The following is a 26,719-nucleotide window of genomic DNA, read 5'->3' as shown; positions in this document are numbered from 1 at the left end:
CACATATGGAGAGAAATATGTTCTGGGAATTCAAGTGTAAATTAATTTATATTTCACATATGAATTATGCATGTGGCCTGAAGATAATTTTATGTAATATTTTTAGTGTATCTCCCTTTGAGCACAACTTATCACATGAAGCCAGGAATGAAAATTGTTACCTCTTGGCATCATGTTGATGTTCAGAAAGTTTCATATTTTGGAGTGTTTTGAATTTCAGAATTTGTCAAGGAATATTCAAGCAGTATGAGCATTAGGGCTGCAGTCATGGATCAATATAAATATAGGATATTAAACCTAGGAAGTAAATTGGCAATTGTTTCAAGCTCTGAATCCCAATTGCGGATGTGCATACTTCATGAATCACAGGCAAATTCCACTTCCATTTTAGAGGGCCATACTTGCCTCTCAGAGTTTCAGATAGGCTATATTACACGGATCTTAAATATTGAATTATGCACAGAATTTCCCCAGTTTAAGGGCAATGCCATGCATTTTTGTTAGTCTCCTGCCTGGGATTGATTGACATAAATTCTCGCTGATATACTTTGAGGCCATCAGTTTCCTTTGAAATTAGGAAGATCACTGTGAGGAGACAAACCTCAATTCAATGTAAAACTTTCCAACAAATCAACATTAGTATGTATGTGGCTTAGTTTTTTTACAGGTGATTTGAAGATCTATTTATTATGCCACATTGCTACTAAGGGAAGGAGCTTCCTGTTAAAATGTCTGGCTCTAAGTGATTGGCTCCATCTCTACAACTTCACTACTACTAAAAGTTGCTGGAGGACTGGAGAGACAGGTCATTTGGAAAAGACCTTGCTGCACAACCATGGGAACTTGAGTTTAATCCTCAGAACCACATAGAAAGGGCAAACATGGGGGCACATGCTATCGAAGCAGAGACAATCCAATCCATGGTCTTTTTGGCCAGCCAGCCCAGAGAGCACTTGGCAAATGAGACTCCTATCTCAAAAGAACAAACAAGTGGGCAACACCTACAGATGGGGCTGTTCTCTGACCTCCACATGTACACACATGCACACGCACGCGCGCACACACACACACACACACACACACACAGTAGCATCTTTATGAAATTGTTCATCTTCCACCTCTTTTTATTTCCCTTTTTCTTTTTCTATTGTTTGCTTTTTCAAGACAGAATTTCTCTATGTATCCCTGACTGTCCTGTAACTCACTCTGCAGACCAGGCTGACCTTGGACTCAGAGATCCACCTGCCACTGCCTCTCTAGTGCTGGGATTAAAGATATGCATCACCACCACCCACTTTCAATCTCTTTTTATGAAAATGAGATTATAATATGCTTACTCATATGCAGTAAGTTTTTCTTCACTCAGTTTCTGTCTCTTGAGCAAGTTTTGGTCAGTACATTTGTAATTTTCTTGTGGTCCTGTTTATTCTGTGAGCCTTGCTTTCAGAGTCCTTCTTTGGGCACACAATTCTTTGTGCCCAAGCACTTCCTTACAGGTAATCTTTAGTGAAAAATTCAGCCATTAGCTTAGCTGTTTTGTTTCAATAAGGACTACCAAATAGACTATCATGGAGACATCTCCGCTTTTATCCTGACTGGTGGGACTTAGCTCCAAAGCCTCAGGATCCTCTGGGTACTACATTCAGGATTCCTTTTTGGGAGTCCAGGATTTACTTAAAGTCTTCACAATTACCAAGTGGTCCTTCCTCCTCACCCTTCTCTGAGGGACTTTTTAACACTTCTGTAATTTAAATGTTATGAAAGTAAGCAGCTCATTTCAATACTAAAATCTTAAATATTCAAATTTATTCAATTATTCAAAAATTTAAAACCTCAATTTTCAATTTTTTTGTTTTTGTTTGTTTGTTTTTGAGACAGTGTTTCTCTGTAGCTTTGGAGCCTGTCCTAGAACTAGCTCTGTAGACCAGACTGGCCTCAAACTCAGAGAGATCTACCTGCCCCTGTCTCCCAAGTGCTGGGATTAAAGGCAGGTGCCACCATCACCTGCCTGCCTGTGCCACCGCCACCCAGCCCAATTTTCAATTTTTGATATCTAAGGAATTATCAGTGGGTCAATCATCAATTAGCAGTGGGTCAAGCTTTGCTATATATATCAGTCTTGAGAAATAGAAAGTTACTATTTAAAACTTTAATTAAGTTTAAGTTTTTATATAAAACAAAATTCACCTAATTACAGGGTTGTCATGCAATACTGTAATGTTTAACTTCAGTTCAAGATCATTTTTTCAAGTTTGAATTATGTGGCATGTTGTGATCTGTATTCTCCTAATTATATCATATAGCACATTAAAACTTTTTGCCCCTAGCTTCCCTTAATACCCAGCGATCCCCATCTCCCTCTCCCGTTCCAAATGGCTGGGATGCTTCCACTCTACTCCCAACTCTTCTTCCTTGAGAGCGGTTTAGATTCCACATAGGGATGCTATTATATGGTCCATTGTTTTCCATCTCTGTGCTAGTTCACATCCTGCGATGATCCTCAGTTACATGAGAGTTATTGCGAACAATGAGATTTCGCCTTTTGTTCATGTTGGTGTGTTAATATACACATGTGTGTTTGGGTGCACCTGTACATGTGTGCACGTGAAGATTAGGTAGGGGCAACAACACGTGTCTTCACCCATCACTCCCACCTTCTTTTATTTTATTTTGGGGCATGGGTCTCTCACTGAGTCTGGAGCTTGCTGAGTTGGCAATGCTGATTGGCTAATCATGTTTCTGTCTCTGTCTCCTCAACACTCTGGGGGGCTCATCCATTCTTGGGTGGCAAGCACTTTCCAACTGAGCTGTTGTGATGGCCCCAAAATTTTCATTCTTTGTAAGGCAGAATAATACCTCACATGTATGTCTCCATGTGAATTCTAGAATTTTATTTTTCTAGGTCTGTGAAGAATGTGTGTGGTATTTTGATGAGCATTACATTAAATCTATAGATTATTTTGGGTAGTATGGTTATGTAACTATATTGATTATTACTATCCATGAAGCTAGATTATCTTTCCAAGTTTTTAATGTATTCTCTTCTGACTCTTTCATCTATGTTCAATAATTTCTATGGTTGAGATCTTTCAACTCTTTGGTTAAATATATTCTGTTTTGCTGTGGTTGAAAACTATTGCAAATGGGATTACTTTTTTGATTTCTATTTATATAATTAGTATGTTGGCATATACCTCCTGTAACTTTTTATAGCTTATTTACGTGGACAAAATTTGTATGATCTCTCAAAGGATGCACTGGCTCAACTCTTATGGCTTACCACTCGAGGACAGTACATTGTAAAATAATCTTTGTCATTAATTTAGGCACATAGCATTGAGACTCCCACCCTTAGTGCACTGAACATTATGTTTGTATAATAATGTTGTAGTTTGATGCAGTAGTTTTCCCTAATGGTGATTGTTTTGTACACAGGTCGTGTCAGGACAATCATGCCCATGAGAACTCTAAACTGTTCAGGTAACTTCTTCATTTTTAAATGACCCTTTAAACTGTCCTCCAGGTCGGCTTTGCTTTCCTGGTTATGAAAGTTTTAGGACTGTTCTGTTAAGACAGTGTGATGTGATGTCACCGGAGTTCTTTGATAATCTTTGTAGAGTCTATCAGCCTTTGATCTAGCTCTGCTGATTGCAGTTTTCGAGCTTTAAACTTATTTACTGTATTGACATATAAAATCCCATGTAGTTATGTTTTGTTATATATGTATTACATAACATTGTTTACATTTATTATTTACTTTTATATTCTATATTAATACAGATATATAAGTATAATTTGTTTCAAGCTATAGAATTATGAAATATACTTCTGCATACAAGCCACAAAACTTGGCTAGAAATAGCTTTCAAGTTTCTAATTAAGGCTTTAAAAATCATATATTGTAAATAATATTTACAGTACACTGTCCCTCAGGTGCTTTGGGATGTGTATGCAGATGGAACCCAGGGTCTCATAGATACTCAGCATGTTGCTTTGCCACTGAATTCAGGCTCCATATACACTTCCTAAACAAAATTAAGGAGTATTGATAAAACTTGCCTGCATATTAAGCATGGAAGAAATTTATGCTGATGACATAATTCTGGGTTTGAGATTAATATCTTTGAATTAGGTAACTGATGCAATAGATATAAATCATTTATCGAAATGAAAAACATTTTAGTTTATCCAGTGTCAGACTGATAGTTTAGCATTGGCTTTGCTATCTTATTTGGAGACTTATGACAACTTGCTCTCTTGTCTTTCAGGCCATTGTACTTTGGCGAAGCTGACTGTTGATCTTTGCTGTAGTTGATGGGCAGAATTTCTCCTGGACTATTCAGCACCCTAATTTCATCCTAGTTTAAAAAAAAATCAAATGCCATAAGGAACCTTTGCAGCTTTGCACTTTCATTTTGAAGATGGACATTTGTAGGATGGAGAGAACTGTATTATAGCTTGGTTCAAGGACGTTTCCATCCAATGCCCACCGATTACAGTGTGAGTGTGGAAGGTTCCAGAGAGAGGGAACAATCCACAAGTTTGCAGACAACCAAGACCATGGAAGCAACCCAGATTTAAAAAGCACAGCCTTGGAGACACTCCATGAGTCTTCTTGGCTTCCCGGCAAAGTAGCACTTAAGACCTTGTGTAACAAAAATGGACACTGGGGACACAGCTCTAGGACAAAAAGCTACCTCAAGGTCTGGAGAAACCGACAGTGTGTCAGGTAGATGGAGGCAGGAGCAGTCAGCTGTTATTAAGATGAGCACTTTCGGCAGTCAGGAAGGACAGCGGCAGCCGCAAATAGATCCTGAGCAAATCGGAAATGCCGCGTCAGCACAACTGTTTGGTTCTGGGAAGCTGGCCTCGCCTGGCGAGGGTGTCCATCAAGTCACAGAGAAGCAATACCCGCCGCACCGTCCGAGCCCCTACCCATGCCAACACTCACTCTCCTTCCCTCAGCACTCATTGCCACAGGGCATCCTGCACAGCAGCAAGCCACACCAGAGCCTAGAAGGCCCTCCCTGGCTTTACCCTGGCCCTTTGCCGTCCGTTGCCTCTGAGGACTTATTCCCTTTTCCTATCCACAGCCATGGAGGTGGTTATCCTAGAAAGAAGATCTCAAGTCTCAACCCTGCTTACAGCCAGTACTCCCAGAAAAGTATCGAACAGGCGGAAGATGCTCACAGGAAGGAGCACAAACCCAAAAAGCCCGGCAAATACATTTGCCCGTACTGCAGCAGGGCGTGTGCCAAACCGAGCGTCCTGAAGAAACACATCCGGTCACACACCGGTGAGCGGCCATATCCTTGCATACCTTGTGGTTTCTCTTTCAAGACCAAGAGCAATTTATACAAGCACAGGAAGTCACATGCCCACGCGATTAAGGCCGGGTTGGTACCTTTCACAGAGTCATCTGTATCGAAGTTGGACCTGGAGGCTGGTTTCATTGATGTAGAAGCAGAGATACATTCGGATGGCGAGCAGAGTACGGACACGGATGAGGAGAGCTCTTTATTTGCTGAGGCTCCCGACAAAATGAGCCCCGGCCCTCCCATCCCATTGGACATTGCTAGCAGGGGTGGCTACCACGGGTCCTTGGAAGAATCCTTGGGCGGTCCGATGAAGGTGCCAATTTTGATTATCCCCAAAAGCGGGATCCCGCTACCTAATGAGAGCTCCCAGTATCTGAGCTCTGACATGCTCCCGAATCCGTCTTTAAATGCTAAGGCGGACGACTCTCACACAGTGAAACAGAAACTTGCACTGCGACTCTCAGAGAAGAAAGGACAAGACTCTGAGCCATCCCTCAACCTTCTGAGCCCGCACAGCAAAGGAAGCACTGACTCGGGCTACTTTTCGCGCTCAGAAAGCGCAGAGCAGCAGATAAGCCCGCCAAACACAAATGCAAAGTCTTATGAAGAAATCATCTTTGGAAAATACTGTCGACTTAGTCCAAGGAATACGCTCAGTGTTACCCCCACCGGTCAGGAGCGCACCACCATGGGGCGGAGAGGCATCATGGAACCATTACCTCATGTGAACACCAGGCTGGAGGTCAAGATGTTTGAAGATCCCGTCTCCCAGCTGATCCCCAGCAAAGGAGAAATGGACCCTACTCAAGCAAGCATGCTGAAGCCCACAAAATTCAGCAGTGAGTGCAGGCAACCGCAGGCCATCCCATCATCCATCAGGAATGAAGGAAAACTCTACCCAGGAAACTTCTCCGGCAGCAATCCGATTCTCTTAGAGGCGCCCGTGGACTCTTCACCCCTCATTAGAAGCAACTCAATGCCAACTTCCTCAGCAACTAATTTAAGTATCCCTCCTTCTTTGAGAGGAAGTCACTCCTTTGATGAACGGATGACAGGATCAGATGATGTCTTCTATCCCGGCACCGTAGGCATACCTCCCCAGCGCATGCTAAGAAGACAGGCAGCCTTCGAGCTGCCGTCAGTACAGGAGGGGCACATGGAGTCAGAGCACCCTGCCCGGATGTCCAAGAGCCTTGCCAGCTCATCTGTGAAGGACAAGAAATTAGTTCCTGGAGACAGGGTTGGCTATGACTATGATGTCTGCCGTAAACCATATAAAAGGTGGGAGGACCCTGAAACACCAAAACCAAGCTACCGGGACATTTCCTGCTTGGGTTCTTTGAAGCATGGAGGAGACTACTTCATGGACCCCTCCGTGCCATCGCAGGGAGTGACAACCATGTTTGCCACTCCTTGTGAGAACAGAAAACGCAGGAAAGAGAAGAGTGTGGGGGATGAGGAGGATGCACCCATGATCTGTGGTGGCATGGGAAGCGCCCCCGTGAGCATGATGTCTTCAGAGTATGACCCCAAGATGCAGGAAGGAGGAAGGGGTGGCTTTGCCATGCCTGGCCACGAGAACCTTCCTCATGGTCACTCTGAGCGTTTTGACCCAGCTCGCCCCCAGCTGCCATCTGGAAGTTCATCTCTTGGGTCAGAGGATGTGCCCTCAGCTGCTGATCCTGACAAGGTGTCAGACCTGGGCCGGAAGCCTCCTGGAAACGTGATTTCAGTGATTCAGCACACAAACTCGCTGAGCCGGCCCAATTCCTTTGAAAGATCTGAGTCAGCAGAAATGGTGGCCGGTTCGCAGGACAAGACCCCCTCACCTTCTGAGACATGTGACAGTGAGATTTTAGAAGCCCCCGTAAGCCCGGAGTGGGCTCCTCCAGGGGATGGTGCAGAAAGCGGAAGCAAACCAACGCCTTCCCAGCAGGTGCCGCAGCCGTCCTACCATACACAGCCCAGGCTTGTTCGCCAGCACAATATCCAGGTTCCCGAAATCAGAGTCACAGAGGAACCCGACAAGCCTGAGAAGGAGAAGGAAGCTCCCGCCAAGGAGCCAGAGAAACCCGTGGAGGAATTCCAGTGGCCCCAGAGAAGTGAGACCCTTTCCCAACTCCCTGCTGAGAAGTTGCCTCCCAAAAAGAAACGCTTGCGGCTGGCAGATATGGAGCATTCCTCAGGGGAGTCCAGTTTTGAGTCCACAGGCACCGGCCTCTCTCGAAGTCCCAGCCAAGAAAGCAACTTATCACACAGTTCCAGCTTCTCTATGTCCTTCGAGAGAGAAGAAGCGGTTAAGCTCACGGCACCCCCTAAGCAGGATGAGAGTGGCAAACACTCTGAGTTTTTGACTGTTCCCGCGGGCACATACTCATTGTCTGTCCCAGGTCACCACCACCAGAAAGAAATGCGGCGTTGCTCCTCTGAGCAAATGCCTTGTCCTCATCCGACAGAAGTCCCAGAGATACGGAGTAAATCGTTTGACTATGGGAATCTGTCCCATGCTCCGGTGGCGGGAGCATCTCCATCAACATTATCACCATCCCGGGAGAGGAAGAAATGCTTTCTGGTGCGACAGGCTTCCTTCAGCGGCTCCCCAGAAATTGTTCAAGGTGAAGCCGGTGTTGACCCCAGCGTCAAGCAGGAGCAGATGGAGCAACTGCATGCTGGCCTCAGGGCTGCATGGTCCTCTGTGCTTCCGCCTCTCCCGGGGGATGACCCAGGAAAGCAGGTGGTCGGCCCTTGTGGCCCGCTGAGCTCAGGGCCACCTCTCCACCTTGCCCAACAACAGATCATGCACATGGACAGTCAAGAATCTCTGAGAAATCCGTTGATGCCACCAGCATCCTACATGGCGAGCAAGCACTTACCCGAGCAGCCACATCTGTTTCCACATCAAGACACGGTCCCATTTTCCCCTATCCAGAATGCCTTGTTTCAGTTTCAGTACCCGACTGTGTGTATGGTTCATTTGCCAGCTCAGCAGCCTCCCTGGTGGCAGGCCCATTTCCCCCATCCCTTTGCTCCACCCCCTCAGAACAGCTACAGCCCCAAGCCTTCTTTCCAAGCTGACATTCATTCTAGCTACCCCTTAGAGCACGTAGCAGAACACACTGGAAAGAAATCCGCTGACTATGCACATGCAAAAGAGCAGACTTACCCGTGTTATTCCGCAATACCAGGGCTACACTCCAAGAACCTCCCTCCGAAGTTTCCGTCAGACCCGAGCAGTAAATCCCCTGAAACGCCCACTGAGCAGCTTCTTCGAGAAGATTTTGCCTCTGAAAATGCCGGGCCTTTGCAGTCCCTCCCGGGAACAGTGGTTCCTGTTCGGATCCAGACCCACGTCCCTTCCTACGGCAGCGTCATGTACACAAGCATTTCTCAGATACTCGGACAGAATAGCCCCGCAATTGTCATATGCAAGGTTGATGAGAATATGACCCAAAGAACACTGGTAACCAACGCAGCCATGCAAGGGATAGGACTGAACATAGCTCAAGTGCTTGGGCAGCACACAGGCTTGGAGAAATACCCTCTTTGGAAAGTACCTCAGACCTTACCTCTGGGCTTAGAATCCTCCATCCCCCTGTGTTTACCGTCCACCTCGGACAGCGCAGCCTCTCTCGGAGGCAGCAAGCGGATGCTGTCTCCAGCCAGCAGTTTGGAGCTCTTCATGGAAACAAAGCAGCAGAAACGGGTGAAAGAGGAGAAGATGTACGGGCAGATTGTGGAAGAGCTCAGTGCAGTGGAGCTGACCAACTCAGACATCAAGAAGGGCCTCTCCCGCCCCCAGAAACCCCAACTGGTGAGGCAAGGGTGTGCTTCGGAGCCCAAGGATGGCTCCCAGTCAAGGTCATCTTCCTTCTCCTCCCTGTCGCCTTCCTCTTCTCAAGACCACCCGTCTGCCAGTGGGCCTTTCCCTCCCAACAGGGAGATACTTCCGGGTTCCAGGGCACCTCCACGGCGGAAGTTCAGTGGGCCTTCGGAAAGCAGAGAGTCCTCGGATGAGTTGGACATCGATGAAACGGCGTCAGACATGAGCCTGAGCCCTCAGAGCTCTTCGCTGCCCACAGGAGGCAGTCAGCAGGAAGAGGAAGGGAAGGCCCGCAAGCTGCCTGTCGGCATGCTGGTTCACATGGCCTCTGGCCCTGGAGGAAACGTGGCAAATTCCACTCTTCTTTTCACAGACGTGACAGATTTCCAGCAGATCCTTCAGTTCCCTAGTCTGCGGACAACAACTACTGTGAGTTGGTGCTTCTTAAATTATACAAAACCCAATTTTGTGCAACAGGCCACCTTCAAATCCTCAGTTTATGCTTCATGGTGCATTAGTTCCTGTAACCCAAACCCATCAGGATTGAACACCAAGACCACGCTGGCCCTTCTGAGATCCAAACAAAAAATCACCGCAGAAATTTATACTCTGGCTGCTATGCACAGGCCCGGAACTGGCAAGCTCACATCCTCCAGTGCCTGGAAGCAATTTGCACAGGTAAGGACAGACCCAGGGTCAGAAAACACAGTGTGTTGTGGGTGTAATACTAGGCAGACTATACCGTGAAGGGTAGAAGATCTAAAGCTTCACACAAACTAGGGAATACTAAGTGATCTGGTCTTACCTAGGGATGGAGAAGCCATAGCCTTCACTTAACTCTGTGGGCTCTCAGGAAAGCCTCAGGGGATGGGCGTGTCTACTTCAGCCCAGACATGGAAAATTCTCCCACTGGGACTAAGGTCCATTGGTCACTTTTCCTCTGTCCTCTGAGTGGTAGCACAGACATAAGGAATTCAGGGGCCTATAAAATGGGGAACTAAAAAAAAATGGATACTGAGAAAGGATTGGGAAGAAAGTGTGAAGGGTGTTAACGCTCAGATTAGCAAATGCCATCATCCGTGATCCAATGGTGTGTGTGTTTGGCTAAAATTTATATTCTCCATATCTTTTTCAAAAATGGCTTCCCCCAGTTATTGTTTTTGGCTGGTTTGTTCCCAAACAGTTAGTACTTACACATAAAAAATTTAAATGTAAATAACTTTAGAATAAACCAAATTAATAATGAGGAAAATAGAGATTTAAAAAACATGTTTCTCATGCATATCCGTGATTATTTTGCCTTCAGTGATTTTTGAAACCACTTCTTAATATGGATTGTTTGGCTTGCTATTTCAAAAATGTAGAATGTGTCTTTGAAGTCTCTTTCAACACTGGGCAGAGGAAGTGTGAACCAGCCAGTGCCCCTGCGTTTAAACAAACATTGAATTCACCATCTGGAAACCTGTCTTCCCTCTGATTTTACCCCCAGTGTCCTTTTGTTTTCTGCATTCAACCCACAGTCTCTCATTATGGAATTGAAACTAACTTCTGAGGTGACAGAAGTGTGGGATGCACGGGCCAGTATATCCTGGAGAAAGCATGTGAAATGATTCTCTTTTGACCCTGCAGATGAAACCGGATGCGCCCTTCTTGTTTGGCAGCAAACTAGAAAGGAAATTAGTGGGAAACGTCTTAAAGGAAAGAGGGAAAGGAGAGATGCACGGAGATAAAGATCTTGGATCCAAACAAACCGAGCCAATCCGAATTAAGATCTTTGAAGGGGGGTAAGGAACACCCAGATGTAAAATGTTTCCTGTTGGTGTGGAAGGTCCTGAGTGTTTTTGCGTGTGGTAAATAGTGGGCACGCTTGCAGAATCTCAAAAGAAGTTTCCATTCCCAGTCAAGTGTACGACCTCTGGCTGGTGACAGATTGAAACCGCATCTGTCTTCTAGGTCCTGTCCTCCGTGAGCATGGCTCCACTATGCATGGAGTCTCACATCTCAAATTTTATATGAAATCTATGTTGGCAGCCTTTTGTCTCACTTAAGTTCCTTCATTATTTAATATTTTAAGGGCATTTGGATTACTATGTGGGTATATTTGTATTCTGTGTTGATGTTAGTGAAATCATGCATGCTTCTGTATATTCCTAAGAAATTGTTTCTTTACACTGCAAACTTTCATGGGATACTGAGAGCTTCACACCCCACCCCATGTCCGTTTTTTGCTCTTGATTCAGGTCAAGGCATCACATTATAGTTAGTTTCCCGTGTTCCCTGTGTCTATTGGTAGATAACAACCTCTTTTCAAACATTCTGAGCCACTGAAACGCAAGTACTAAGGTCCAGTGGTTTTCTTATATGTATATTAAGAGAAAGTATGTACATGTAATAACTAGTTTTATGGTTCAATAGAAATATATTATTTGATGTAATCCACAGAAGTTTAAATCTATGATTTTAAATTTTAAAAAAATTTAATTACATTTTGGGGTTCATGCCATTAGTCTTATCTCATCAACCTATCAATAAATTACATAGTTTCATGAACATACTTTCATTCCAATAGTCTTTGAAGGATAAAATAATGTTAGTTTTTACTACAGAAATTTTCTCGTAGTTTGACCAATTTGGAGTTATTTATTACAGTTGAGTTGCCCTTGGCTTTTTTGCCCCATTTACTCATTGAGTCTTTTTTCCCACAGTTGCATGTATGCAATGAACTTTGCCTCAGAAATTTTTGACATCCCTCATTTCATTATGCAAATGAGAAGAACGTGGAATTTTATCTTTTCTGAGAGACACAGTGGCCTCTGAATCAGTCACCGTACTTTTGTACAGCAGCCTTTTTCAGAGAATTGCATAGGTACCCCTAGCTTGCAGGAGCCATCAGGATTACTATATGCTTTGGGGAGTTCATCTCCACCCAAAGAGAATAGAAGTCGAAGAATGTTTGAGAAGCTCTCACTGCTGTGTTGTGATGATTCAGAAAGCTTGTACATGCATTTTATTTTTTCCCCTTGTCCAATCATTTTTAAATCTCTGAACCAGTTCTCTACCAATTTCTGGTACCCATTCTTTCATTTCAAACAGCGTGTTCCCACCTCTTGGATTGTTGATTGCAAAGTGGTAACAGCAGCACAAAAGTATTATTGCCAGATTATCCAGGTTACCTAATAGATATGGTTAATAAGTATTTCTTTAAATTACTCTTTTTCAAAAGTGATCCGCTATGTATCAGGTAGATTTGTGGATCTGCAGAAATATTATAAAGAGGCTATCTGGACATATTCTGCATATACATATATATATATATATATATACATATGTAGAATTTTACTTTATTTCATTTTGGAAGTGAGTTAATCATAAGAAACTGAAAACAAGCTCTTGTTAGAGGATCAAATGTGTTTCTAATCAGCTATGATGACAGGCTATAGATAAACCTGGAGTACTCTCCCCTGAACAATATTGGCTCTCTGTAAAATCACTGTGTTTCCTTAAGCAGTTTCACTGCCTTAGCAACAGAGAATAAAATTGAACGGAGAAGGGTATTTCTGTATCTTGAGGATTTACTCTGATTTATTATAAAATTCAAATGTGAAAAAAAAACAGGTTTGAAGACCAAGCCAAAGTTAAGTGTTCTATAAAAAGGGAAAGGGTTTGCAAAATTGTTGACCTTCATTTTTTTTTCCCCGAGGTTAGTACTAACCAAAATGTCAAGCATGCTAAGATCAAGCATTATCCATAGAAGAGTTGGCCTCCCAGTAGGTCGATGGATATTTTTCTTCTTGAAAAGCTTTCTGAAAATTTGAATTGGTCTTTGTACTTGTTGGGGTATTAGCTAGAGCAAGGTGGGAATACTCACCAGCCTTTTAGAATGGAAAATCAGCTATAGATCTAAATACCACTAAGGAAATACACAAGTGAACAAGGAATTTTGCATGTTAGTCTACTGTTGGAAGCTACCCAAAGCACCCTCAGAAATGCTTTCTTCCCAGAATGATATGGGATCTAAAATTCTACCTTGTTGCCATGTAAGAGATCATATTACTCGTTTATTGTGCGGTACAAGCCTATGGTGTACTGACTTATCACATGCTGTTGTTCTCTAATGAGAGTGCAGAACCTTCGGTGGGTTTCTTCTCTTCTAGCCAAGTCTTTGTCTACTCGGTTTCACGGAAGTGGATGACCTCAAATACCCCTTCAAACCTCTCTGTGAAATCCTCCAGGAAACATACTGATTTTATTCCAGAGAGTCTAGTTTTCATTCTGCAACCGTGCCTTTATGAAACCAGCCGGCATTCAGATTCCACGTTAGTACAGATTCGTGATCCTAGGAAGGACAGGTCAGACCTGTAGACAGCAGTTGGTGAAGTGAGCTCAGCCTGGGTAAAGATGGAATTTCCGAGGCGCTCGTGTGCCAGAATTGCAAAAGCCGAGTGGAAGCTAGCAAGGAAGAATTCTATTCTCGCGTGTGCTTATTTTAGCAAGTGTAGAGGAGTGCTTGCACACGTATATTGTAGATGATGTCATGTTAGCAGATTATGCATGAAGGATGATTATTGTAATGTGTTGCTATGCTTTTAGCAAGGTTCCCTGATTGGAGGCTATACTAATGCAGATGCAGGTTGAGGTCTGTATCTCTTTAGGCTTATGTAAACCTATTGGAACATCTGTGTACGACATCTGTAAATATGTAATTCCATCTGGAGTGACATTTTGTTTACAGTGAGAAATCTGTTATATAATCGTCTCAAGTATTTGCTGTATAAACTTCCCAGGGTTCATAAAAGTCAAGAAGGAAAAGACCCTTATAAAAATTGAAGTCAGGCAATGATTAGCTTCTGGCTTGATGTATCACATGCTAAGAGTATTTAAAATCACAGGGGCCTCTTCTTCAAATAGGTACAAATCAAACGAAGATTATGTGTATGTCAGAGGACGTGGACGTGGAAAGTACATTTGTGAAGAGTGTGGGATCCGCTGTAAGAAACCAAGCATGCTCAAAAAACACATCCGCACTCATACTGATGTCCGGCCTTATGTATGCAAGTTATGTAATTTCGCTTTCAAGACGAAAGGTAAAAGCCTGATTTTTGCCACCACTGTTTTGTTTTGTTTTTATCTTTGTATTTTGTCTTTTTTTTCTTTTGCGGGGGTGGGGGTGGGGGACGTGTTTCAGGATAACTTCTAGCTACTTAGGATTCTGAATATTATTTTCTAACTCACTTTCACCAACAGTAAAGAGTATTTTGTTTGTGAAAAATATGACCCCCTGAGATCTATTTCCTCCTTTCTGCCCAGGATCAAAGGATGTATGTGAGACTGAAAGGCTCCTTTTATGACTAATTAAGAGCTACAGACTTAGGGCCAGGCAGGTTGTCTCTGAAGGAAGTGGCTTAGAAGTGCCTGGATAGCCATTACTTGATGTGGGAAATTTATGTGGGCTAGATAATATTTGCACCAATATTGAAATTCTGCAGGGAGACAGCACATGAGAGGCAGTGGCTAAGCAAGGAAAGCAACTGGGAAGAAAATATGTGCCATAGTCAGTTTCAAGAGTATAAATAATGTAAAGCCCCACTGACTCCCCGGTGGGCCCCCTCCATCCATAGCTGCATTAATTATGTATAGAGATTTGATAGCTTCTGCTGTGTATTCATCGACATGGAGACAAGGCTGACTCTTAGACCTCAACGGTTAGTCTCGGACCTGCCCTGAAATAACATTCTATCATTTCCAAATATCTGTTTCAGTAGGCTGATTTATGCAGAGACATTTCGCTCTTGGTTGCTGCTCTTACATTTCTATTATTCTGGGATATGATGAAACTCTTCACGCTCAGTTGTCAGGTCTGTCTAAGGTAGCTTGTAGACAGCCTCTCATTAACCCCACTTCATTTCCAGTGCCTTAACTTTAAATTTCAAATCAAGTAACCTGCTCTGATGTCAACGGTTAAAAGCAGATGTGAATTATGATAATCCGGTAGGGAGATGTATACCTCTTTCAGTTGTAGCCACAATCTTAAAGTGTACTTTCTTGGTGGAAGTATAAATGTTTAGTGTCTTCAAATATCTGATGGTTATTAGGAGAGCATTTATGTGTCTATAATGCCTCACCTGAAGTCCAAGAAGAAAGAGGGAGCATATTCATTTGTATTTCAAAAGAAATAAGCATGCTATTCTTTAAATACCCACTTCCTTTAGTGTGGTCCACATTACTGAGAAGTTCCTGAGAGGAAAGAAAATTAAAAGGGTGATTTTTTTAGGACCCACTGCAAATCCACCCATCATTACAAAGGTTATGTCTTCACCGCGCATGCTGTCAGGAAAGGTGCGTGGGACTGGATGATGAAACAGTCCATTTCTAGGTAGCTGATTAAATTTGATTCTGAACCATCAGCAGGAAATTGTGTCCATTGGATCATTAATGGAATTTCCTTGTCTGCCTTTGGAAGTGTGAAGCTAGAAGTCTCGGAATTCGGGGGTCAGCAAAACATTCTAGGAAACCCCGCAGGACTCGTCTGCTGCTGAAGTACCTGCTTTTCAGAGTTCTGTTTTCTGAGCACAGGTGTAGTGTGTAGAGACCCATTCCTCCTCCTTGCCTCTACCGAATTCCCAGCGTTCTCTTGTCCTCTTTGCTCTTGTATACTACCTCAAGTGCACGTGGCTTCTGCAAATCAAAGCCAAGACGGGACTGTTTCCACTTCTAACTCCTAACTGCAAACCTACTTTGAAGACATAAACCTACTGGGGTGGGGGTCTAGAGCCCAACTGAGTTCCTCTCTGGAATAAGAATATGTGTACAGCATATATACTATATATGAAGAAGCGTACTAAAATTGAAATACAGTTAGTCCCGTGTCTACGAGCGAGTGATTCTAGGACCTCCCGCAGATACTTACTTCCCCCATACCAAGTCATGTATCACTGGCACATACTTCACATTCTCCTGTATACTTTAAATAATTTCTGGGTTTCTTTGATATCTTATACAATGGAATTACTGTGCAAGTTTTTAAAATAATATTGTGTATTGATACCCAAGAGAGAAGGTTGAACTTGTTCAATACAAATAATATGTTTTTCAATTTTCTTTTAATATCCTTGGGTGATTGAGTCTATAGATAGAGAAGTCATGGATACAGGGGACTGGCTGTAAATTATCTTGCCATACTTAGCATCTCCAGCCATGTGCATACCATCCACAAAAAAAACTATAGCAGAAACTGTTCTTGTTGTTGCTGTTGTTGTTTACCCTTTGTACTTTTTGGCTCGTTGTGTTCTCTGGGGGCGCACCACCCAGCTCCCAAATAAATCACAAACAGATTGTTATTATTATTTATGAATGCCCAGCCTTGGCTTGTTTCTTGCAAGCTTTTCTTAAATTATCCCATCTACCTTTTCCCTCTGGGCTTTTATCTTTCTTTCTTGTCTTCTCAATCCATGCTGGGTGGCTGACCCCTGATGTCCTCCTCTCCTTCTTCTATCTTGCTCCTTCTCTTTCTTTCTCCTTCTGTTTACTCTCTGACTGTCAGTCCCCAGCCTATACTTGGTGCTGCCTTGTTATTGGCCATTAAGCGCTTTATTTGACCATCAGGTGTTCTAGACAGGCAGAGAATCACAGCTTCACAGAGTTAAACAAATGCAGCATAAACAAAGACAACACATCTTTACATTATTCAGCAAATGTCCCACAGCATGAACAAAAATAATACACCTTAAAATAACATTCCCCAACAAGAAACAGACGAGTTTCATGAATTTGCAGAAATTTAATAAAGTTTAATTAACTTATATCTTTAAGAATTATTATAGCCCCCAAATTTTTGAGCTACTTAAAAAATTATAGCTAATATGCTTTGATAAGAGCAATAAAGGTGTAGAAATATTTTTGCTGGGGGCATTAAACTAATACTTAGAATCCTTAGATATGTAAGCAATAAATTAATAATAACGTGAGAGAAATTTTTATAAAAAATAGTTGTAATTTATTGATTTATTTATAGGAAGCATAGCTCTAGTAGAGAACAAACGCTTTCATCAGGTTGAGTTTCCAGCTAGGCTACTAGGAACCTGTGCTTGAAAATCAGATGCATGCTGGTACATGGCTACTGCGTTGTCAAGATGACAACAGAAAAAGACGTGATAATTTCATCAGATGAAAGAACAGGCTCTGTACATCTCAGCTGACCCCTGAATCTCTTTTCGATATGTTTAATGGTGTAGAAAATGTATATACACAAGTTAGTTCATCACACACGTTTGACTTCAATCACCACAGTGTGAGAGCCAGTTAATTCTCTTGTTTTCTTGTTTGTATTTCCTAGGAAACCTAACGAAACACATGAAATCTAAAGCACACATGAAGAAATGTCTGGAGCTGGGAGTCTCAATGACATCAGTAGAGGACACAGAAACTGAAGAAGCAGGTGTGTAACTTACTGAGTTGATTGGCCTCTTTGGTGGGCTTTATAGCCCAGTGACTGCTTGTCACCTTCTTAAATACTCTGCAGGAAATGAAATGGCACACTGAATTGCTTGGAAACTACCAATGAGAAATAGAAACATTTCAAGTGTCACTTTTTTAGAGGTGGGGAGACCATAGTGAGAAAATAGTTGTATCTAAAAATGTGAGAGGCTGTGTGTGGGGGGGGGGGGAGAAAGAGAGAGATAGAGAGAGAAGGAGGATGCGGTTATGATTTATATGCTATGGAGCTTTTGGAGGAAGTTGAAAGCATTTTAATGCGTTAGTATTCCTATTTAGAGAAGACTCAGTAGAAAAAAATATCCATGGTTACCCTCAGTCAGTCAGTAGAGAATATGAAGGCCAGCAAACATCCTGAGGCAACCCTCTTATATCAAACTTGCACCTGAAGCAGCAGAGAAGGCCAATGCCTTTGTTCATCAGCAATATTAGCCATGCCCGTTTGTTTAGAGTTTCCCAATGCAACATCTCTGAAGTCTAAAGCATGAGATCATGTTCTGGACTTCTCAGAGATAAAACCAAATAGGCAGGGACAAGTAAGTATCCAGGGGTAGCTCAGAGGTGTGATTGTTTCAGAGGATGAAGGGTCCAAGGAAAGCTTTGGGAAAGAGTGCTGGGGCAGATGCGAGCTCCTAGCCTCGAACATGGGATTTTAATCATGGTTATTGGATTATTTCAGAAAATATGGAAGATTTGCACAAAACGTCTGAGAAGCATAGCATGTCCAGCATTTCAACTGATCACCAGTTCTCGGATGCTGAGGAATCTGATGGCGAAGACGGAGATGACAACGATGACGATGATGAAGATGATGATGACTTTGATGACCAGGGAGATCTGACACCCAAGACAAGATCAAGAAGCACCAGTCCTCAGCCTCCCAGGTTCTCCTCTTTGCCTGTCAATGTTGGCGCTGTACCCCATGGAGTTCCTCCGGATAACTCTCTGGGGCATTCTTCCTTGATCAGTTATTTGGTTACTCTGCCCAGTATTCAGGTTACTCAGCTCATGACACCCAGTGACTCTTGCGAAGATACCCAGATGACGGAATATCAGAGACTGTTCCAGAGCAAGAGTACGGACTCTGAACCAGACAAAGACAGGTTAGACATCCCGAGTAGCATGGATGAAGAGGCCATGTTGTCTTCGGAGCCGAGCTCCTCCCCGAGGGACTTCTCCCCCTCAAGCCACCATTCTTCACCAGGATATGATTCTTCACCCTGTCGCGATAATTCTCCAAAGAGGTATCTGATACCCAAAGGAGACTTGTCACCGAGAAGACATTTATCGCCTAGAAGAGATTTGTCACCCATGAGGCATCTGTCACCAAGAAAGGAAGCGGCATTGAGGAGAGAGATGTCTCAAGGGGATGCTTCGCCAAGAAGGCATTTGTCCCCAAGGAGGCCATTGTCTCCTGGAAAAGACATGACAGCAAGAAGAGACCTCTCTCCCAGAAGAGAGAGAAGATATCTGCCGGCCATCAGAGCACCATCTCCCAGAAGGGCTTTATATCATAACCCGCCATTATCCATGGGACAGTATCTGCAAACAGAGCCAATTGTATTGGGGCCTCCTGTAAGTATGACCTGAGCTCTCTTCTCTTCCCACCAAAGCTGCAGAACCTTGATACCTACTGTAGCATAGTAGGAAGGCATTTATTATACTGTGGCTGTCTCTTGAGGCAGCCTATTAATACAAATAGCAGGAAGATATTTTTATTACACACTGTGTTGGTGATGTGGCTGTGGCATTATTCCAGGTATAATATTGCATCAGATCAGGAGTGAACTTCCAGCTGGGAACAGGTGAAGCCTTTGGAATGTTTTCTAAGCTTAATTAATTCTAGGCATGAGCCCTGGGGATGGCATGCCTGCATAGTCAAACATGAGGACACTCCCGTGTTAGTGATAGGCACTCTTCAGCAGGTGAGGACTCTGATCCAGTCCTCGTCCTTGACTTCCAAAATGCTTTGGTAAAAGTATATTCATTACATTGCCCAACATGCGTGCTCATGGGAAAATGGTCAGGGCCGAGAAAAAGGCAGTGTGGCAATCTGGCAGCTCAGGAGTTAAAGGCATAAAGGCTTCTGTGTTTGTTTCTGTTCTCACCTGGTAGAGATGCTAAGAGAAAGTGCAGGCCTAGAGAATGAGCAGTCAGAGAACTTCGAGAATATTCTGAAGCTTCTACTTCCACCTTTATTATAAACTGAGGTGGCAGCAGTGGCGGTCATAGACCATCCTGAAACCAGGGGTTTAGTAAAAAGCCGTTGAGAGAAGCCCAGGAGATCTTGGTGTCTCTTTTCATCTGGAGAGGGCTGTCAAAAGACAGGCAGCACAGAGGCGTGCTTCTGGGTTTGTTTGTTTTAAGAGTCTTTTTAGTTTCCGGATCTTTGTTTCTATCTGTATTCTCTTTGCTCTGGATTCTGTCTGACATAGCATGGTCTTTCTCAGTCATAGAAATCCCTGCCAACTCCTACCTCTGTCTATCCCTGCCCTTGCGGCCCATTCCCTCCTTCTCATCACCTACTGCTGTCTTGAATCGTAAGCTCACACTGTCATTCCAAACTTCAGGAAAGCTCCCAGCTTTCCTCCCTGTATCCTCGTCACCCTTTCTCGTAAATCAGGTACAAAGTTTTATCCTGATGTTGCAATCCTGCAGAGACATGCCCAGCAGTATAGACATTACTGATTTCAACCTAATACACTAGCAAGTTAAGAAAAGACATCATATCTTTGCACATCTATGTATCTTGTGCAGCATAAGTTACTACATCATAAATGGGAAGCGGGAAATTCCTCTGGGGTAGCATCAAATGCTTCCTCTGATGGAGACATGGTGATGCTGGCAGGGTGTACTAAACCAGTCCTGACCCAGCATCCCTGAAGCTTTTGATTCAGCGTTTGGCCAAATGGACCATAACTGGCCTATATGAGGTGGTGGAACTCTTTCAGGCAATCATATCGTGAAAACAGAGACATTGATTTAACATTCTGTTAAACTGGAGCAAGGAATTAAGGAATTAATTAACTAATTAATTAAAGGAATTAAGCAATAAAAGAATTCATCTAATTTTGACCCTCTGATTGAGACTACAAAGTAGTTGGAAGAAAATTCGTTTCATCAGTTATTGAGTTTGTACTAATTTTTTGTGCAGGGTTTTGTTTATTTTATTTTGTTGTTTCTTTTTAAAATGTCCCGGTATCTCACAGAGCTCTTAGACGTCATCACTGACACAGCCTTTGGCCTGCTACGCAGTTCAGTTCTATTGATGTGCACTCATCTCTTTTGGATGAGCAGGGAAACTTTTCGTCTTTCTGTGAGGTGTGAACAAGGTGCTCCTGGTCAGAGCAAAATAGACCTGGCTGTGCTCTGACAGGTATTTCTCCTGACTGCTTTCTCAGGTGAAGGCTTCTAATAATGTGTGAAGACATCAAACTGGAATATGACTAACCATAGTCCCTTTTTCTAGAATTCTGTTGTCATTGTGCAAACATTGATACAGGCCTTACAATACAGTGACTGGTATGAAGAGACTCTGACGCTCACTCTGCTACAAGAAATAATTGATTTAGTCTGAACTTGGGGCCAAAGAGCAGATTTAGGGAAGGCAGCATGCAGCACTAAGATTCCCCCCTCACATCTTCAGGTAGATAATAGAATTTTAAAAGCTTGGGTGTTTTCTTCATTCAGTCCTATGGTCATCACTTCACTTCTGATCAGTGACAATCTGAATCTGAAATGTCTATTGAGAGCACAGATTTTATTGGATTTAGGACACACAGAATGCCTTCCAGTTTTAGAAGCTAATTCATCACTCTGCTATCAGCCTGGAGTCGGGAATCTCAAGTAGATCTGTGTAATGGTACATCTCTCCTAGTGTCTTCTCCTGACCCCTTCCTCAGCCAGCTTATAAGATCTGCACTCTCACGAGGTATATGCAGTAGATGGCACAAAGAACAAATGGAAACCTAACAGGAAAATAGAAACATACCCAAGTCGCCTTTTATTTTAAGCCTTAATTCTCTGATAATTATGGTTTCCAAATAATTCATTTTCTTTGGAGGTTGCTTCCACAAGCATTAGGGTTCCTCTGCCTTAACTGGTGTTTGATGAAGACTTGTTCTTTTTTTTAAAGCAGAGTGGAGGTCCGGAATTTTATGTATACAGAATTTAGGGGAGTCTTCTTGAGTCCTGATGTTCCCCCATCCTAGCTTGTGAGGTTCTGGTGACTGAACCATTTCATCTGTGTTATAGAAAAAAAAAAACATTTGTCTGTAGCTTGGAAAAGATGTAGCCCAGAGCACAACAAATTCCTGCACACAGTAGCAGGCATATGTATAATTTATAGTTCCTGAGCCAGGCTCAAATCTAAATAGAACTGGGTGAATCTTTAATGGTAGGAGTCAGTCCTTGAATCTGAGAGTGGAGACATCCTTGAGATGAATTACAGCAGTTTTTAAGATTGCTTTCCTAGATTACCACTGTACTTGACAAATTTTTAATCTATCTTGAGTTCTCATATAAGCCAACAGTGGAGTACATTATTAATGAATCATAGCAGCTGAGAATCAGATATATTTACATATATATCTACATTACATATGAGAGCTTGATAATCCAGCAATCCGAATTATGTTCTGCTACAGAAAGAAATAAGTATAGCAAATTTCAGGACTAAAACTGTGAAACCTGGCTCCAGTTTCTAAATACTTTTGCTTAATTTTCAAGAAAACATTTATGTTATAAGTAATATCAACAGAGGAATTGAGGCATAATCATCTTTGATTTCTGGCTATAAAATTGAATATAAATGATTAACTATTAAACACACATGATGGTTAGCAACTACTTGCTTCCTTCTCAACACAGTCATTTCTCTAAGATTGGGCCTTGAACGAGGACTTGAAGAAACCTGCATTCTTTATAGGGTCTCTTCTTAGTAGTTGTGCATTCTTGTAGGTCAGTGCCTTGCACAGTAAGACCTCTCCACAGCAGGGATATCTTCCTCTAGATAGATGCTCGTCACAAAGTGACCTCTCCTGAGGAGGGATGTTTTCCTGTAGGCTAAGACATTGCACAGGACAGCTGGTTTGCGGTTTCTCATAACCACCCAACCATCCTTTTGGGGAAAAGTGTTTCCTACAAGCCTGTTGCCAACTTGTCATTTCTACCTCGTCTCAGGAATATCTTTCAGCTCAGCCTAATACAAAAGTAGTTGATCATGCTATCTTCTTTTAGTTTCAATCCCATCAGTATTTGCTAGTTGTTTATTGTTTGTTTGGTTTTGCTTTTTTTCCCCATTGTTTGTTAGTTGTTTTCCTGGTGAATCCATTCTTTTCCTTTGCTCTTATGAAGAAAATAGCCAGTGTGCGACTCTGTGCCCCGTGGGAAACACACTGGATTCTTTAGCACCCTGCTGCTTAGAAACAAAAGCCACTGTCCACAGGCCTGCACCCTCATTAAAGAACTGGAAAACGACAGCTGAGAAATCTATTCCGTTTTGAGAAATTCTTCCTAGGTGCTGGGCATCCTGGGGGAGGGTAGGTAGGGGAGGGAGAGAGGGAGGACGTTTGGCACAAGACTGGAAGGTGGTCGGATCTGAACAAACTCTGTGCTCTGTTTTCCTGTGCAGAATCTAAGAAGAGGATTACCTCAGGTTCCTTACTTCAGTCTCCATGGAGACCAAGAAGGTGCTTATGAACATCACGGCTCCAGCCTTTTCCCTGAGGGTCCTACTGACTCTGTCTTCAGTCATCTTCCACTCCACTCTCAGCAGCAAGTACGAGCTCCTATCCCTATGGTGCCAGTTGGTGGGATCCAGATGGTTCACTCCATGCCACCTGCCCTCTCCGGTTTACATCCTCCACCCACATTGCCTCTTCCCATGGAGGGCTCTGAGGAGAAGAAAGGAGCACCAGGGGAGGCCTTCACTAAGGATCCCTACACCCTTTCCAGGCGGCATGAGAAACAAACCCCTCAAGTTTTACAGTCATCTGGTCTACCTAGTTCACCCTCCTCCCCGCGGCTATTGATGAAACAGAGCACGTCAGAAGACAGCCTAAATGCCACAGAGAGGGAACAGGAAGAAAACATACAGACTTGCACAAAAGCCATCGCCTCACTCCGGATTGCCACAGAAGAGGCAGCTCTGCTTGGGGCCGACCAGCCCACCTGGGTGCAGGAGCCCCACCAGAAACCCTTGGAAAGTGTACACATCAGCATCAGACACTTTAGCGGGCCTGAGCCAGGTCAGCCTTGTACCTCAGCTGCCCACCCTGACTTACACGAAGGGGAAAAGGACAGTTTTGGTACATCACAGACTGCAATAGCCCACTCCACATTTTACAGCAAGAGCAGTGTGGATGAGAAGAAGGCGGACTTTCATAGCACCAAGGAATTATCTTTAAGCACAGAGGAAGGCAATGAACCTTCGTCAGAAAAGAATCAGCTACATTGATCTGAGATGCATGGACGCATTCATTTCCACATCTCCCCCTTTTTCTGTTTGTTTTTCTAGGAATAGAGGTAACCGAGTTGATAGCATGCCTGTCCTAAGTTACAGTAGTTGGCTCTTATAAATACTTTTGTTACTTTGAAAACAATTAGGTAAATTAACAAGTCATCTTGAGCCTGACCAAAACAAAATTTGAAATTAACCTATTGGGTCTGGTACTTTTAAGATTGTACAGATGTTTGTGCCTTTTCTTTACTTTGCTTATATTCTTATAAGCATTTTTTAGCAGTAATTTGTACATATTTTAGAATTTGTGTATCTGCTTTGTAATAAATGTAATTTCTTTCCTCTTTTGGACACTTGGATCTAAATGGTGTAAAGCAAAACAGCATCAATATATATGTGAGGTTGCACTAAAACATATTTTTATATGATAAAAACTGAACAGCTTTTATGTACAGCTCTGATTCTGTAATACTAATATTTATTTTGTTTCATAAATTGTACATTTTTTCTTAATGTTGTGGATTGCTTTTCTATGTGAAGCATGGATTTACTGTTGCGTAACTAGAACAGAGACGCCCATTGTAAGCAAGATATTTAAGCTAGAATATCTTATTCTGCACTTATGCATTAGTTACAAAAAAAAGATAAAGGATGTATCAGTTGGTTCTTAACTTGTAAATTCTTTTTGTCTCGTTTGCTGGATTGACAATAACTTAAGTGCTGATTGTGATTTAAAATGGATAGTACCGTAAAGCATTAAAGTAAACAATGTGCTATTGTGAGTTTTTTCAAAGCTTTATAAATCAGTTATAAATAATATTAAAAGTATTTGGTCCTATGTGAACATGTTGATCTATATACTCATCTAAAAATATGGGAAAAACATTCCGCCCCATGTAAATATGTACACGTGCATCACTGGTACAGTTTTGTGTATCTCAGTTGGACACTAGGTTGCTACAGACCTATGCTAGGGTGTCTTTAAGAATTAAAATGACAAAGCACATGGGACTGTGTAAAGCTTGGTTATCGGCCGGCCCGGTGGCTTGGTAGGCAGTGCTGTGCGCTGCCCATGGGAAAGACCTGGGCGTAAAAATCTTGGTTCTTGCTGCACAGGATAGTGACTGGAACTAAGGCTGCACGGAGGGATTGCACTTGGACTTGAGGGTTGGGTGTGGAAGCGGGGAAAGGGGATGGAGACCTGCTCCCCAGCTCTTCCCATCAGCCAGTCCATATGGTTACAGGGTTAACATCAGCATTAGGGGATGCCACCTTGCCCTTTGTACAGGGAAAGAGTGCCACTCCTGGCTGTCTCAGGGGGAATGAAGAAGAGAAGCCTTCAAGAGAAAGCAACTCTTGGGAGGAGGAAGTTTTTTGTATATAACCTTCAGAACGGCTTTTGATCAGTGTTGAAGGTGGGAAGAGCCTCTGCAGGTCCGGAAGTGTGGAGTAGAGAGAGGGGTACAGCAACATGTGCACACACACGCACATGTATGTGCATGCGCACACACAATCTGGGTTATCTTTGTGCTATATCGTGGATTATAATTCTGTGAAACCAAGTTTGTATATTGAATTACATTAAGGAGTGTTCTTTAAAAAGAGAAATAAATATACAATTACATGCTTGAGGTGTCTAGTTCTTGCGTGAGTGTATGTTTTACCATTCATTTTGGGCTTTGTTTCCTGGAGGATTTTGATGCTATCAACCTATACTCGGTGATTTCAGTTACTATGTTCTTCCCATGCTGAGGCATGCCAACTACAAACAGTCTTTAACAAGAGACAAGACAGCTGATAGCTTCAGTGGGTCGTCTGAATCGCAGAGATGGCAGGCAGTTTCTAGAATGTGGTCCTAGAAATGGTGTCACCCAAACAGAAACTTGAGCCTGGGGAACAGGCACAGTGTCTGAGTAGTCTCAGACCATTTCCCCCCATCTCCCTCTCAGCGCACAGACTCATATGCAAATGACATTCCACTAGAAAAATCTTTTCCTGATGTTTCTAAAGTAAAAAACCATCAGAGATATACCATAACATATCTACAAATCATGGGGATTTTAAAGAAAAGAATCTTTTTAGTAACAAAAGTAATAAAAATGACCATAAAAGGTCAAAAGCTCTTAGTGTTTTAGTGTTTTTATGATAAAATCTCAAGTTGGTGGGTTTATCACTTACCTGTTTTGTTTTATGAGTCAGACTGTTTTACAAAGGTGAATTGAAGGTCAGCAGAACCAACCATAACACATTATGACTATGTATAGAGAATTTTGTCTTACTCCTCTGACATCTTGTGTGTGTGTGTGTGTGTGTGTGAGAGAGAGAGAGAGAGAGAGAGAGAGAGAGAGAGAGAGGGAGAGAGGGAGAGAAGGGGTGGGGAGAGTCTGGACCTTTTCTTTTTTGTTCACTTTTCATTGCTTAACACTGCTTGAGTACCTGTTATGAGCTGAGAAGATCATGGGCATCTAGAATGGATGAGTTTGCTGTCCAGAAGTTCACGTAAGTAGAGAGATTTATATGTGAGAAAATGTTAATATTAAAAGCTACACGAGATGTGGCTTGTAGTAGCCAGGATTTGTAATCAGGGCCGTAGTTTTGCAGGTAGGAAGAGAGAGACCATCACAGCCTTGA

General features: G+C 42.8%; 1 protein-coding gene across 5 annotated transcripts in view; it reads left to right on the top strand.

The window, feature by feature from the left end:
* Hivep2 (HIVEP zinc finger 2) overlaps positions 1-25,712 on the top strand; it is a 185,906-nt gene extending 160,194 nt beyond the window's left edge. For all 5 annotated transcript variants that reach the window (XM_048425565.3, XM_048425566.3, XM_048425570.3 and 2 more), the window contains 7 exons: positions 3,436-3,480; positions 4,269-9,816; positions 10,768-10,922; positions 14,047-14,222; positions 17,471-17,572; positions 18,308-19,203; positions 23,261-25,712. In XM_048425565.3, coding sequence (XP_048281522.3) covers positions 4,660-9,816; positions 10,768-10,922; positions 14,047-14,222; positions 17,471-17,572; positions 18,308-19,203; positions 23,261-24,085 — 7,311 coding nt within the window. In that variant the 5' untranslated portion in view covers positions 3,436-3,480; positions 4,269-4,659 and the 3' untranslated portion in view covers positions 24,086-25,712. The remainder of the gene's footprint in view (positions 1-3,435; positions 3,481-4,268; positions 9,817-10,767; positions 10,923-14,046; positions 14,223-17,470; positions 17,573-18,307; positions 19,204-23,260) is intronic.
* Positions 25,713-26,719: the final 1,007 nt, after the last annotated feature.

Source organism: Myodes glareolus, chromosome 1 (assembly GCF_982192425.1).
Source record: "Myodes glareolus chromosome 1, mMyoGla1.1, whole genome shotgun sequence".
NCBI lineage: Eukaryota > Metazoa > Chordata > Mammalia > Rodentia > Cricetidae > Myodes > Myodes glareolus.
The sequence above is the reverse complement of the archived record's forward strand: the minus strand, read 5'-3'. Positions and strand labels throughout refer to the sequence as shown.